The sequence below is a fragment of the Mixophyes fleayi genome, chromosome 12, assembly GCF_038048845.1.
Source record: "Mixophyes fleayi isolate aMixFle1 chromosome 12, aMixFle1.hap1, whole genome shotgun sequence".
Taxonomy (NCBI): domain Eukaryota; kingdom Metazoa; phylum Chordata; class Amphibia; order Anura; family Limnodynastidae; genus Mixophyes; species Mixophyes fleayi.
This window is the reverse complement of record NC_134413.1, coordinates 402217-415804: the sequence shown is the minus strand read 5'-3', so window position 1 is coordinate 415804 and position 13588 is coordinate 402217. Positions and strand designations below refer to the sequence as shown.

General features: G+C 48.3%; 1 protein-coding gene across 9 annotated transcripts in view; it reads right to left on the bottom strand.

The window, feature by feature from the left end:
- The window catches only part of NRXN3 (neurexin 3), a 334121-nt gene that overhangs the window by 309087 nt on the left and 11446 nt on the right, over nt 1–13588 (bottom strand). For all 9 annotated transcript variants that reach the window (XM_075192094.1, XM_075192097.1, XM_075192090.1 and 6 more), the window contains exon 2: nt 4862–5801. In XM_075192094.1, coding sequence (XP_075048195.1) covers nt 4862–5570 — 709 coding nt within the window. In that variant the 5' untranslated portion in view covers nt 5571–5801. The remainder of the gene's footprint in view (nt 1–4861; nt 5802–13588) is intronic.

Here is a 13588-nt window from a genome sequence, read left to right as displayed (position 1 = left end):
GTGAGTAGGTGGAGGTGTTGGGGATGTGAGTGTGAGTAGGTGGAGGTGTTGGGGATGTGAGTGTGAGTAGGTGGAGGTGTTGGGGATGTGAGTGTGAGTAGGTGGAGGTGTTGGGGATGTGTGTGTAGGTGCGGGTGTCGGAGATGTGAGTGTGAGTAGGTGGAGGTGTTGGGGATGTGAGTGTGAGTAGGTGGAGGTGTCGGGGATGTGAGTGTGAGTAGGTGGAGGTGTCGGAGATGTGAGTGTGAGTAGGTGGAGGTGTCGGAGATGTGAGTGTGAGTAGGTGGAGGTGTTGGGGATGTGAGTGTGAGTAGGTGGAGGTGTTGGGGATGTGAGTGTGAGTAGGTGGAGGTGTCGGGGATGTGAGTGTGAGTAGGTGGAGCTGTCGGAGATGTGAGTGTGAGTAGGTGGAGGTGTTGGGGATGTGTGAGTAGGTGGAGGTGTCGGAGATGTGAGTGTGAGTAGGTGGAGGTGTCGGGGATGTGAGTGTGAGTAGGTGGAGCTGTCGGAGATGTGAGTGTGAGTAGGTGGAGGTGTTGGAGATGTGAGTGTGAGTAGGTGGAGGTGTTGGGGATGTGAGTGTGAGTAGGTGGAGGTGTCGGGGATGTGAGTGTGAGTAGGTGGAGCTGTCGGAGATGTGAGTGTGAGTAGGTGGAGGTGTTGGGGATGTGTGAGTAGGTGGAGGTGTCGGAGATGTGAGTGTGAGTAGGTGGAGGTGTCGGGGATGTGAGTGTGAGTAGGTGGAGCTGTCGGAGATGTGAGTGTGAGTAGGTGGAGGTGTTGGGGATGTGTGAGTAGGTGGAGGTGTCGGAGATGTGAGTGTGAGTAGGTGGAGGTGTTGGAGATGTGAGTGTGAGTAGGCGGAGGTGAAGGAAGTATGAGGGAGAGCAGGTAGATGTGTTTGGAAACTGGATGTGTGGTCACACTGGATTTATGTTTTTTTCCAAACTGAATCCAAATACATCAGCCAGAAATACAACTACTTGGCTGATGTAAAGCACATAAAGAAGCTAGAAATAAATGATAATAAAAGTTGCAGGAAGACATCTATACATTAATCAGAAGGTGTAGTACAGTATGTCTAGGTACGTGTGCCAGTTCTTATTTCTCTAATAAATAAGAGTAAATAATAGGATAATTCGTCAGATTATTCTAAAAGTTTAACCCTTTAATGGAGTTTGTAGTGAAAATAAAAGGCATCATTTACCGGTTGTCATGTGACGCATCCTGCACCTCGGGGGCCATTGTCGGTATATTGTATGTTCAGGACAAGAGACAACATAGATATGTCACACAGAGTAAATATTTAATCTGCCTGCCTGTTATACCTTTATCCCCTCTGTTCCCTGAGACATCTGATCCCACACAGCCTGGCGGCCACTTACCTGTTTTCTTGTCCCAGTTCAAACATCATTAGGAAACATGAGCGTGGCGTGGGCTGGGGGACGTTAACCTCTTCCTTGTAAGCATCTGCAAAATCCTTCCCAATATATCCTCAGATCTCTAGGATCATCTGTATCGAGATCTAGTAACATGGCCATCCAGCTCTTGTGGAACTGCAAGTCCCAGCTGGACCATGTTGACTCATAATTCCACAACAGCTGGAAGTTGGCGACCTCTGCTCTGGATATATTGGAATTCTTCATATTATTAAACCATTATATAACAGTCATTCATTACTTCCCAGTAAACACATTCCCATCACTACAAAGTATCATCCAGACTAATGTTATTAATAAACACAGTCGCCCTCTTACTTCTGTCTTTCAGCTATAATGTGTGCCAGGGACGTTCTAGTCATGGGGCAAGAGGGGCAACTTTCCTGGGCCCATTAGAACGGGGGGGCAGCGTCACTTATCTTGGTAATGGAGTTTCTATCTCATCTCCCTGGTGACCCGGGGAGACCCCTTGTTCAGAGGGGAGAGGATAAATACTGACACATTGTCCTACATCCATACAAGACCTAATAACCATCACCCAGACTCAACCTTTATAATACTGCTTAGAAGTCGGAAGGGTTTTATTTTGACTGTGGGGAGGGGGCTCTGTATGTAACCCCTGTCCTGATTCCGGGGCCTCACATACAGGTAGTTCCGATTCTCCCCCTCCCAGCAGCTGTTTGCACAGCGCTCCGTGGTGTAACTCTCCGAGATGTATCATATTACACACTGGAAACTTGAATAAAAGGCCAGAGAGTCACCTGGGTATTAAATATTTACCTCCTGCCGTATTAGGAGCAGAGCAAATTAACTGTTGATCCTGGTGGAGTTAGCAGTCAGTCTGATCTTTTATCAAATGTAACCTCTTCTGATGCTAATTCCTGCGCTGTTACATGTAAGAAAGGCCCATGATACCTTGCAGGCAGATTTAGCAATATAAGATGGTCAGGGATTAATGGGCAGTTATAGTTGTATGGGGGTCACTCTCACACATGGAGTGTGTGCTCAAGAGCAGTAATTAACTGGAGGAAAACAGACAGAAATCATTTAATCAAGGCGTATAATGACCCTCCCCTCTAGGGACCAGATGAAGCGAGACCTCTGTCATGTGATGGGGGGTGGTGACCTCATTACAGTACACAGATGATTTCTTAATCCTCATTATCTGTGGGCTTCCAATAATACTATACTGGACGTCTCCACGTCACTAATCCCACCCTGCCGCACCCAGTCTCAGCAGTGCCCGCAGCCCAGGGTACATGGGCACTATATGGCTTAGACATCAGACTGTAATGGAACATTAAACAAGAGCGATTACTTCTGTAGGATGATCATTTGGGGCAATCAGCCGTCCAGACGAGACCCTCCCAGGATCTAGGCCATATCGGGACGGGTGCTCAGTCATGTGTGTTGGACAGATTAGAAATTCAGGATAGGAGGGGATTATTGATGTGTAATGCGGGTCAATACATTGCACTGCAGCCCCCTGCGGCGGAGGAAATCTGGGGATGTTGGGGATTTTGTTGGACTTTCTAGGAAATACAATGCACATAGACCGTTTGATTTATTAAGGCGCCATTATAAAGTGTTTAACTGGGAGTCCTAAAGCCTATTAAATGCACATTGACGGCAAAACATAACGTTGTGAATGGACCGGTACACACGCTTTCTGACAAGCGCTAGGTTTGTGTCACTTATAACATGACCTACAGCAGAAGTATTAACACTCAGTACAATACAATCTTACTGCAGAGACGCCTGTTCTGTTGGGACGATCTAAGGATGGTTTATTAAAATATATAGGTCTATTGCCCTGACCCCAAAGGAAACATTATTTTCTATGCGGAAGAGGGAACTTATAACTTATTATTTCTACTGCTATATTTTTATGTGTAACAGCCTTTTAGTGCAGCATTTACCGGGCTCTGCAGATGCTCAGTACAGTCTTATCGCTCTGAGAGTATTCGCCATAGCGGCGGAGGATCCCTCAGCTGCTGCTGAGATACAATTTTGGTACAATATAGCGATGAACTATGACCTCAGATTGGTGAACAGCAACAATGGTCCCATAATAAACTTTGAACATAATGTAAAAATGAGGTGAAAGTTTGTGTATCACTTCCAACACTGTCTGCATGGGTCGGCTATAAAGGAGCTATGGTCATTCCAGGCTGCAGGACCCGTGTTGCGGTCAATTTTTTATTTGACTTTTGCAGTCAGAAATACACCCTCCACCCAATGCCCAAAATTCTTTAAAACATAATGACAATAAAACGTAAAAGAACATTGGTCACTGTGCAATAGTAACATAAATTAGGGGTGCAGGGTCCAGGACTCCAACATCTCCACTTTTTCAAACCCACAGTTTAGTAAATAGACCCCAAAGGATCTTGCAAGCAAGATTTGAGTTTGGCTGAATATTGCCAATGCTAATTATTCTACAATGTTAGTGTACCGGGAGTTCTCCTTCCCAGCAGGTAAAATGACAGGTACCATTTTCCTATTAGTGCCCTCCTGATCAATTTTAATATGAGGTTTTGGATTCAGATCGGTATTTTGGAGAATCTTTTATAAAGGAATTCAATAACCAACAAAACTCTAAAATATGGATCCAGAGCACATGTTATAAATACAAAGCTTTCACAATGCCTCCCCGCCTGCCCTCGCGCAGTCTGTCCCTCCCCGGGTGCCCTCGCACAGTCTCCCCCTCCCCGGCTGCCCTCGCGCAGTCTCCCCCTCCCCGGGTGCCCTCGCACAGTCTCCCCCTCCCCGGGTGCCCTCGCACAGTCTCCCCCTCCCCGGGTGCCCTCGCACAGTCTGTCCCTCCCCGGGTGCCCTCGCACAGTCTCCCCCTCCCCGGGTGCCCTCGCACAGTCTCCCCCTCCCCGGCTGCCCTCGCGCAGTCCCCCCCCCCCTCCCCGGCTGCCCTCACGCAGTCCCCCCCTCCCCGGCTAATTTGCCTTGTGGCTCAGCCAGAGTCTCTGATAATTTACGTCTTTGTGGAGCAGCAACAGGATATTTGCATTGTAATAACTGAGAGAGTGTCAGTGTTGGGTTCTGGGTTTGTCTCAGTTACATGTGAGGGTATAACGGCTCCCACTGATCACACTCACATTTCCCTGATTACCACATATAAAGGTCATAACGTCCCAGTGCACATTGTGTGATAATCTCACTTCTCTGTATCCAGAAATCTTAGCAAATAAGAAGATAGACAGTATCAATCAGTGTGATTCCCAACACGCACCAGCCAGTCAGAGGAGGCATCTGTATGCACAAATACCAGCAGCCGGCCGATGCTTGTCTAGAATTCACCAACTGCAACACTCAGAGCTGCTCCCAAGTCACTCAGCAACTTATCTGCGCAGAGCTATCTCCTATTCACCAGCGCCCCTTGGGGCACTTCCCCCCTCCACATTTACCTTCTGAGCAGAACTTGCCCACATATCCAGTTGCCGTACAGTCACAGGTGGGTTCCCCATCCAGCAGTAGACAGGTTCCTCCATTCTCACATGGATTATCAGTGCAGAGCCCCTCCATATCCAAGCGGGCACCGTGACTCCCCAATAGCTTAGGCTCTGAGTTGCCATACTCGAGGTCAAGTAAATATCCGGAGAACATAGGTAGGTCCCTGACAGAGCCGAGAGTTAGAGCATCTGAGCGCATATCTGCTGGGACACCACCTACAAAGAGGTCACTGACAATATTCATGTGCTGCCTCTGTGGTCGGACCTCTCCAGGTTTAGCTTCTCCATCAAGAACCAGTGTGGTCCTCAGCCTGTTCCGACTGACCATCAGGAAGTGCCAGCCACCATCATTGACCTTCTTGTCACTTAGCACCATGGTTTCGGCACAATCAATACTGAAACGCAGCTGGACTCTGCCATCTGCCAGAGTAAGACAGAGAAAGTCACAGATACCTCCATCATCAAAGTAGAGCAGAAGGCCGGTGGAAACGTTGGTCCTGAGCTGGAAGCTGAGGTCACTGCGGGTGCTGGCATCCCAACGCAGGTAGCGGGCCCACTGGTTGGGCAGCCCCATGAATTCAAGTCCTAAGCTCAAGCCTAAGACAGAGCCCAGGAGGAAACTTAAACGCAGGGTGAAGCTTAGTGAATGAAGGCCAGAGGACATGGTGATGTGAAGAAGGACAGAGAAGAAGGAACCTGGAGGAGGAGTTGTGGGGAATAAAGAATGAAAATAGGAAAAATCCAGGATCTCAAGAGAAACGCACAGGAAACCAGTCTCGTTCAACCTTTCAAGCTACACTTCAAAAGAACAGTCTTCTCTCACAGCCGCTCGAGAGCAGGAGATTGTGCAGAAACTGCTCTGGGTCTTCCTAGTGTAGATAATCCAGATTTACTTCTAGAGAGAAGAGAGGGAGAAAATATTAGACAAATTCACCCACTAGATATCCCATACAAACACCAGCAATGTGCAATGGAGATGATTGAAGGGGGTGTTTGCTACAGAGGTGGAACCTAAACAACCCATCGCCTAACAAAATGTTACATTTACATAATTATCAGCATTTAATATGATTACACAAACATACAATATAGAGGAACAGGCAGTATCCTCTATGGCCATTGTTACATATATAACAATATAACTTCCCTCAGAGATGCTCACTTGAATTATTATTTATATAGCACCACCATATCATGCAGCGATGTACAGAAAATGCTTAATCTTTCACATAAGCCTTTGCACCACTGGAGCTTACAATTTAAAGCGTGGATTTTATTTTTTTTCTCGGTGGTTTCAAAACTGATGGATTTATTAAAAGCCAAATATAGAAAACAGGCTGAATCCACAGTTAACAAAACACCATATCACGTATTATTTTGCAGCAAGCAAAACAGCCAAAACAAAGGAGGTTGTGAGAGGTGAGATTGGGCACACTGTTGGAGGAGACACCACTTACTCCTGAATTATTGTGGAAATCTTTTATTTATTGATTATGGGGACAACATTTATTTATAATTAACTTATGGGAGTAAATTTTAGTTTTCATCACATTAAGTTGGCAGCAATATTACTGTATTATAATATTATGGGGGCAATATGAGTTATATTAAGGGGCAATAATTATGTATGATAGGGCTACACTTGTTAAGTGTGAATACAAAAAAGAAAGGAAAAGCTGTAGGGGACTCACACAGAGTGCAGCAAAAGACATGACAAGGACATACGAGATAGACGGACAGTAGACAGACATGAGACATAGGGTAGAGAGGACCCTGCCCATTAAAGCTTACATTCTAAATGGAGGGGTGGTGAGAGACAGTAGGAGAAACTGGAATAAAATGGAGATGGTGGGCAAAGAAGGATGAGGGGATGGACAAGATGGCCAAGAGGTGGTGGGATAGGCGAGAATGAAGAGAAGTGTCTGAAAGATTGTACATTGGGGGAACATCGCATGAGGAGGGGCAAGGAGCCCAGAGATGGGGGGGCAGCACAGGAGATGTCTTGGAGGAAGGAGTGGGAGGAGGTAATGAGAGGTGACTAGAGGTGGAGGTCAGAGGCAGAGTGGAGTGGCCAGGTGCGGGTGTACCTCAACAGGAGATCAGAGATATATGAGGGAGATGTTGTGGTGAGCGCTTTGTAAGTGAACTGAATTCTGTTATGGAGGAGTGACAGTAGAGGAAGATGAGCTGAGCCGCAGCATTCTCGATGGACTGAAGGGTGGAGACGCAGGACGGACCGACGGGACTTAGCCAGACAGTATTCTCCCTTGTGTATAAGACACTTCAGTGGGTGTCAGTAGACGCCCTTGTACGCCTGATATAGAAATACTGCTGTGCTTTGAGTTGAATCTACAGAATTTTTGGCCCTTAAGGCTCCACTAATTCCCCAATGCCAGCCACATTATACTGGAGATGTCTTTAGGCTGAATTATGAAAGGGCGAAAACAGGCATTTTTGCACCGGTAATGACTTCTATGACCACGAGACTGGGTCACTTAGGGCAATCTTACGTCTCTCTGACGTATGTGTGACAATAAGTGATGGTGGCCAAAAACATATTCATGAAGATTGAGAGACAGGATTAAGTAAGAGCCACTGAGCAAACCGTGTACACCAGGGAGGTCCTCAAATACCAACATATACACATTTGACATGTAACATTGCATGTAACCCGAGCACACACAGGTATAAGCTGATCTGACACTGTAACATGACACACGCTCTATAGAGCTCCTAGAGGAGCTGGGTCCTTTTATAACCCCGACATTACACCAATGTAGGGTGACTCGTCCAGTGAATGAATGTTTAAGAAGATGATGTATGTGGAAGATACAACATAAACACTATTTTTAGACATTTACCATTGTTAGTACTATGTCTACTTTAAAGTATTTTTTTGGTTTAAAGATGACAGTAATAGTTAAGAAAAAACAGGAGAGTGTAGATATAACCAGCGAATGAACACACAAGTCCAGTGAATAAATAATGTGACGTCCTTTAATAAAACAAAGGCAACAGATCCACTTACATAGATGGTGTATTACATTTGAATGCATCAAAATTTAAATGTTCATTCACTGGAAGATTTCCCCTTTGTGTGTTACCAACGGACAGCTTCTGTGGCTCTACCTGTGGTGGCATCAGAGCTGGGTGTTTGATAAACATGCTCGGTCCTTACTGGAATAGCAGAGGGTGCAGAGCTGGGTGTTTGATAAACATGCTCGGTCCTTACTGGAATAGCAGAGGGTGCAGAGCTGGGTGTTTGATAAACATGCTCGGTCCTTACTGGAATAGCAGAGAGTGCAGAGCTGGGTGTTTGATAAACATGCTCGGTCCTTACTGGAATAGCAGAGGGTGTAGAGCTGGGTGTTTGATAAACATGCTCGGTTGTTACTGGAATAGCAGAGGAATGGGTATTGAGTAGACATGTGATGGCCAGAATAATAGGTGCTGGAGGGCAATAGTGAGGTGACTTTCCCATCATGCACTGCTCCTGTCAGGTCCCATTAACATCAGCCCTCACAACAGACCAGGCAATAGATCCCCCGGCCACTGACCTACTCCCCCGATGTACCATTAACTATTTCCATTCTCACAGCATAATTACAATGAAAGTTCATTATCCTCCATCATTTCATTCCAGTACACACAGACAGAGGATCAGACACCAGAGGGATCCACACGCCACAGGAGGGATCCACACGCCACAGGAGGGATCCACACGCCACAGGAGGGTTCCACACGCCACAGGAGGGTTCCACACGCCACAGGAGGGTTCCACACGCCACAGGAGGGAATCAGACGCCACAGGAGGGATCCACACGCCACAGGAGGGATCCACACGCCACAGGAGGGATCCACACGCCACAGGAGGGATCCACACGCCACAGGAGGGATCCACACGCCACAGGAGGGATCCACACGCCACAGGAGGGAATCAGACGCCACAGGAGGGATCCACACGCCACAGGAGGGATCCACACGCCACAGGAGGGAATCAGACGCCACAGGAGGGATCCACATGCCACAGGAGGGAATCAGACTGGCAGTGAGAGGGTTAACATGGGACACAATCAAACCTGGCACTTGGCATATTGTGCCTGGGCTGGAGATGAAGTGATACAACGTCCCTTTAATCACAGCCAGGTGATACTATGGGCCCCCAGGGGACACATTGATTACACATCTACAGCAATTACCTACACTCAAACTAGTTTATAGCTCTGCGGGGACCGGAGTGTCACTGGCAAGCCTGAGAGAGGGAGGATACGGGTTAAGGGGGAAACCTCAGACCCTACTACAATCTCAGTGTATGATCACAATGGGATACTTCTGATGCATGGATGTACCCCACTGCATGACCAGTGCGCGTGCAGGTCAGGTAGTGAGTGTGAGTGACAGTAGCCGGTGCAAGTCAGTAGTGAGTGCGAGTGACAAGGAGTACAGGTCAGGTAGTGAGTGCGAGTGACAGGGAGTACATGTCAGGTAGTGAGTGCGAGTGACAGGGAGTACAGGTCAGGTAGTGAGTGCGAGTGACAAGGAGTACAGATCAGGTAGTGAGTGCGAGTGACAGGGAGTACATGTCAGGTAGTGAGTGCGAGTGACAGGGAGTACATGTCAGGTAGTGAGTGCGAGTGACAGGGAGTACATGTCAGGTAGTGAGTGCGAGTGACAGGGAGTACATGTCAGGTAGTGAGTGCGAGTGACAGGGAGTACATGTCAGGTAGTGAGTGCGAGTGACAGGGAGTACATGTCAGGTAGTGAGTGCGAGTGACAGGGAGTACATGTCAGGTAGTGAGTGCGAGTGACAGGGAGTACATGTCAGGTAGTGAGTGCGAGTGACAGGGAGTACATGTCAGGTAGTGAGTGCGAGTGACAGGGAGTACATGTCAGGTAGTGAGTGCGAGTGACAGGGAGTACATGTCAGGTAGTGAGTGCGAGTGACAGGGAGTACATGTCAGGTAGTGAGTGCGAGTGACAGGGAGTACATGTCAGGTAGTGAGTGCGAGTGACAGGGAGTACATGTCAGGTAGTGAGTGCGAGTGACAAGGAGTACATGTCAGGTAGTGAGTGCGAGTGACAAGGAGTACATGTCAGGTAGTGAGTGCGAGTGACAAAGAGTACATGTCAGGTAGTGAGTGTGAGTGACAAAGAGTACATGTCAGGTAGTGAGTGTGAGTGACAAAGAGTACATGTCAGGTAGTGAGTGTGAGTGACAAAGAGTACATGTCAGGTAGTGAGTGTGAGTGACAGGGAGTACATGTCAGGTAGTGAGTGTGAGTGACAGGGGGTACATGTCAGGTAGTGAGTGTGAGTGACAAGGAGTACATGTCAGGTAGTGAGTGTGAGTGACAGGGAGTACATGTCAGGTAGTGAGTGTGAGTGACAGGGAGTACATGTCAGGTAGTGAGTGTGAGAGACAGGGAGTACATGTCAGGTAGTGAGTGCGAGTGACAAGGAGTACATGTCAGGTAGTGAGTGCGAGTGACAAGGAGTACATGTCAGGTAGTGAGTGCGAGTGACAAGGAGTACATGTCAGGTAGTGAGTGCGAGTGACAAGGAGTACATGTCAGGTAGTGAGTGCGAGTGACAGGGAGTACATGTCAGGTAGTGAGTGCGAGTGACAGGGAGTACATGTCAGGTAGTGAGTGCGAGTGACAGGGAGTACATGTCAGGTAGTGAGTGCGAGTGACAGGGAGTACATGTCAGGTAGTGAGTGCGAGTGACAGGGAGTACATGTCAGGTAGTGAGTGCGAGTGACAGGGAGTACATGTCAGGTAGTGAGTGCGAGTGACAAGGAGTACATGTCAGGTAGTGAGTGTGAGTGACAAGGAGTACATGTCAGGTAGTGAGTGTGAGTGACAGGGGGTTCAGGTCAGGTAGTGAGTGTGAGTGACAGGGAGAACATGTCAGGTAGTGAGTGTGAGTGACAGGGAGTACATGTCAGGTAGTGAGTGTGAGTGACAGGGGGTACATGTCAGGTAGTGAGTGTGAGTGACAGGGGGTACATGTCAGGTAGTGAGTGTGAGTGACAGGGGGTACATGTCAGGTAGTGAGTGCGAGTGACAGGGGGTACATGTCAGGTAGTGAGTGCGAGTGACAGGGGGTACATGTCAGGTAGTGAGTGCGAGTGACAGGGGGTACATGTCAGGTAGTGAGTGCGAGTGACAGGGGGTACATGTCAGGTAGTGAGTGCGAGTGACAGGGGGTACATGTCAGGTAGTGAGTGCGAGTGACAGGGAGTACATGTCAGGTAGTGAGTGCGAGTGACAGGGAGTACATGTCAGGTAGTGAGTGCGAGTGACAAAGAGTACATGTCAGGTAGTGAGTGCGAGTGACAAAGAGTACATGTCAGGTAGTGAGTGTGAGTGACAAGGAGTACATGTCAGGTAGTGAGTGTGAGTGACAAGGAGTACATGTCAGGTAGTGAGTGTGAGTGACAGGGAGTACCTGTCAGGTAGTGAGTGTGAGTGACAGGGAGTACATGTCAGGTAGTGAGTGTGAGTGACAGGGAGTACATGTCAGGTAGTGAGTGTGAGTGACAGGGAGTACATGTCAGGTAGTGAGTGTGAGTGACAGGGGGTACATGTCAGGTAGTGAGTGTGAGTGACAGGGGGTTCAGGTCAGGTAGTGAGTGTGAGTGACAGGGGGTTCAGGTCAGGTAGTGAGTGTGAGTGACAGGGGGTTCAGGTCAGGTAGTGAGTGTGAGTGACAGGGGGTTCAGGTCAGGTAGTGAGTGTGAGTGACAGGGGGTTCAGGTCAGGTAGTGAGTGTGAGTGACAGGGGGTTCAGGTCAGGTAGTGAGTGTGAGTGACAGGGAGTACATGTCAGGTAGTGAGTGTGAGTGACAGGGAGTACATGTCAGGTAGTGAGTGTGAGTGACAGGGGGTACATGTCAGGTAGTGAGTGCGAGTGACAGGGAGTACATGTCAGGTAGTGAGTGCGAGTGACAGGGAGTGAGTGTGAGTGACAGGGAGTACATGTCAGGTAGTGAGTGTGAGTGACAGGGAGTACATGTCAGGTAGTGAGTGTGAGTGACAGGGAGTACATGTCAGGTAGTGAGTGCGAGTGACAAGGAGTACATGTCAGGTAGTGAGTGCGAGTGACAAGGAGTACATGTCAGGTAGTGAGTGTGAGTGACAGGGAGTACATGTCAGGTAGTGAGTGTGAGTGACAGGGGGTACATGTCAGGTAGTGAGTGCGAGTGACAGGGAGTACATGTCAGGTAGTGAGTGCGAGTGACAGGGAGTGAGTGTGAGTGACAGGGAGTACATGTCAGGTAGTGAGTGTGAGTGACAGGGAGTACATGTCAGGTAGTGAGTGTGAGTGACAGGGAGTATATGTCAGGTAGTGAGTGTGAGTGACAGGGAGTACATGTCAGGTAGTGAGTGTGAGTGACAAGGAGTACATGTCAGGTAGTGAGTGTGAGTGACAAGGAGTACATGTCAGGTAGTGAGTGTGAGTGACAAGGAGTACATGTCAGGTAGTGAGTGTGAGTGACAAGGAGTACATGTCAGGTAGTCAGTGTGAGTGACAGGGAGTACATGTCAGGTAGTGAGTGTGAGTGACAGGGAGTACATGTCAGGTAGTGAGTGTGAGTGACAGGGAGTACATGTCAGGTAGTCAGTGTGAGTGACAGGGAGTACATGTCAGGTAGTGAGTGTGAGTGACAAGGAGTACATGTCAGGTAGTGAGTGCGAGTGACAGGGGGTACATGTCAGGTAGTGAGTGTGAGTGACAGGGAGTACATGTCAGGTAGTGAGTGTGAGTGACAGGGAGTACATGTCAGGTAGTGAGTGTGAGTGACAGGGAGTACATGTCAGGTAGTGAGTGTGAGTGACAAGGAGTACATGTCAGGTAGTGAGTGCGAGTGACAGGGGGTACATGTCAGGTAGTGAGTGTGAGTGACAAGGAGTACATGTCAGGTAGTGAGTGTGAGTGACAAGGAGTACATGTCAGGTAGTGAGTGTGAGTGACAAGGAGTACATGTCAGGTAGTGAGTGTGAGTGACAGGGAGTACATGTCAGGTAGTGAGTTTGAGTGACAAGGAGTACATGTCAGGTAGTGAGTGTGAGTGACAGGGAGTACATGTCAGGTAGTGAGTGTGAGTGACAGGGAGTACATGTCAGGTAGTGAGTGTGAGTGACAGGGGGTTCAGGTCAGGTAGTGAGTGTGAGTGACAAGGAGTACATGTCAGGTAGTGAGTGCGAGTGACAGGGGGTACATGTCAGGTAGTGAGTGTGAGTGACAGGGGGTACATGTCAGGTAGTGAGTGTGAGTGACAAGGAGTACATGTCAGGTAGTGAGTGTGAGTGACAAGGAGTACATGTCAGGTAGTGAGTGTGAGTGACAAGGAGTACATGTCAGGTAGTGAGTGTGAGTGACAAGGAGTACATGTCAGGTAGTGAGTGTGAGTGACAGGGAGTACATGTCAGGTAGTGAGTGTGAGTGACAAGGAGTACATGTCAGGTAGTGAGTGTGAGTGACAAGGAGTACATGTCAGGTAGTGAGTGTGAGTGACAAGGAGTACATGTCAGGTAGTGAGTGTGAGTGACAGGGGGTACATGTCAGGTAGTGAGTGTGAGTGACAAGGAGTACATGTCAGGTAGTGAGTGTGAGTGACAAGGAGTACATGTCAGGTAGTGAGTGTGAGTGACAAGGAGTACATGTCAGGTAGTGAGT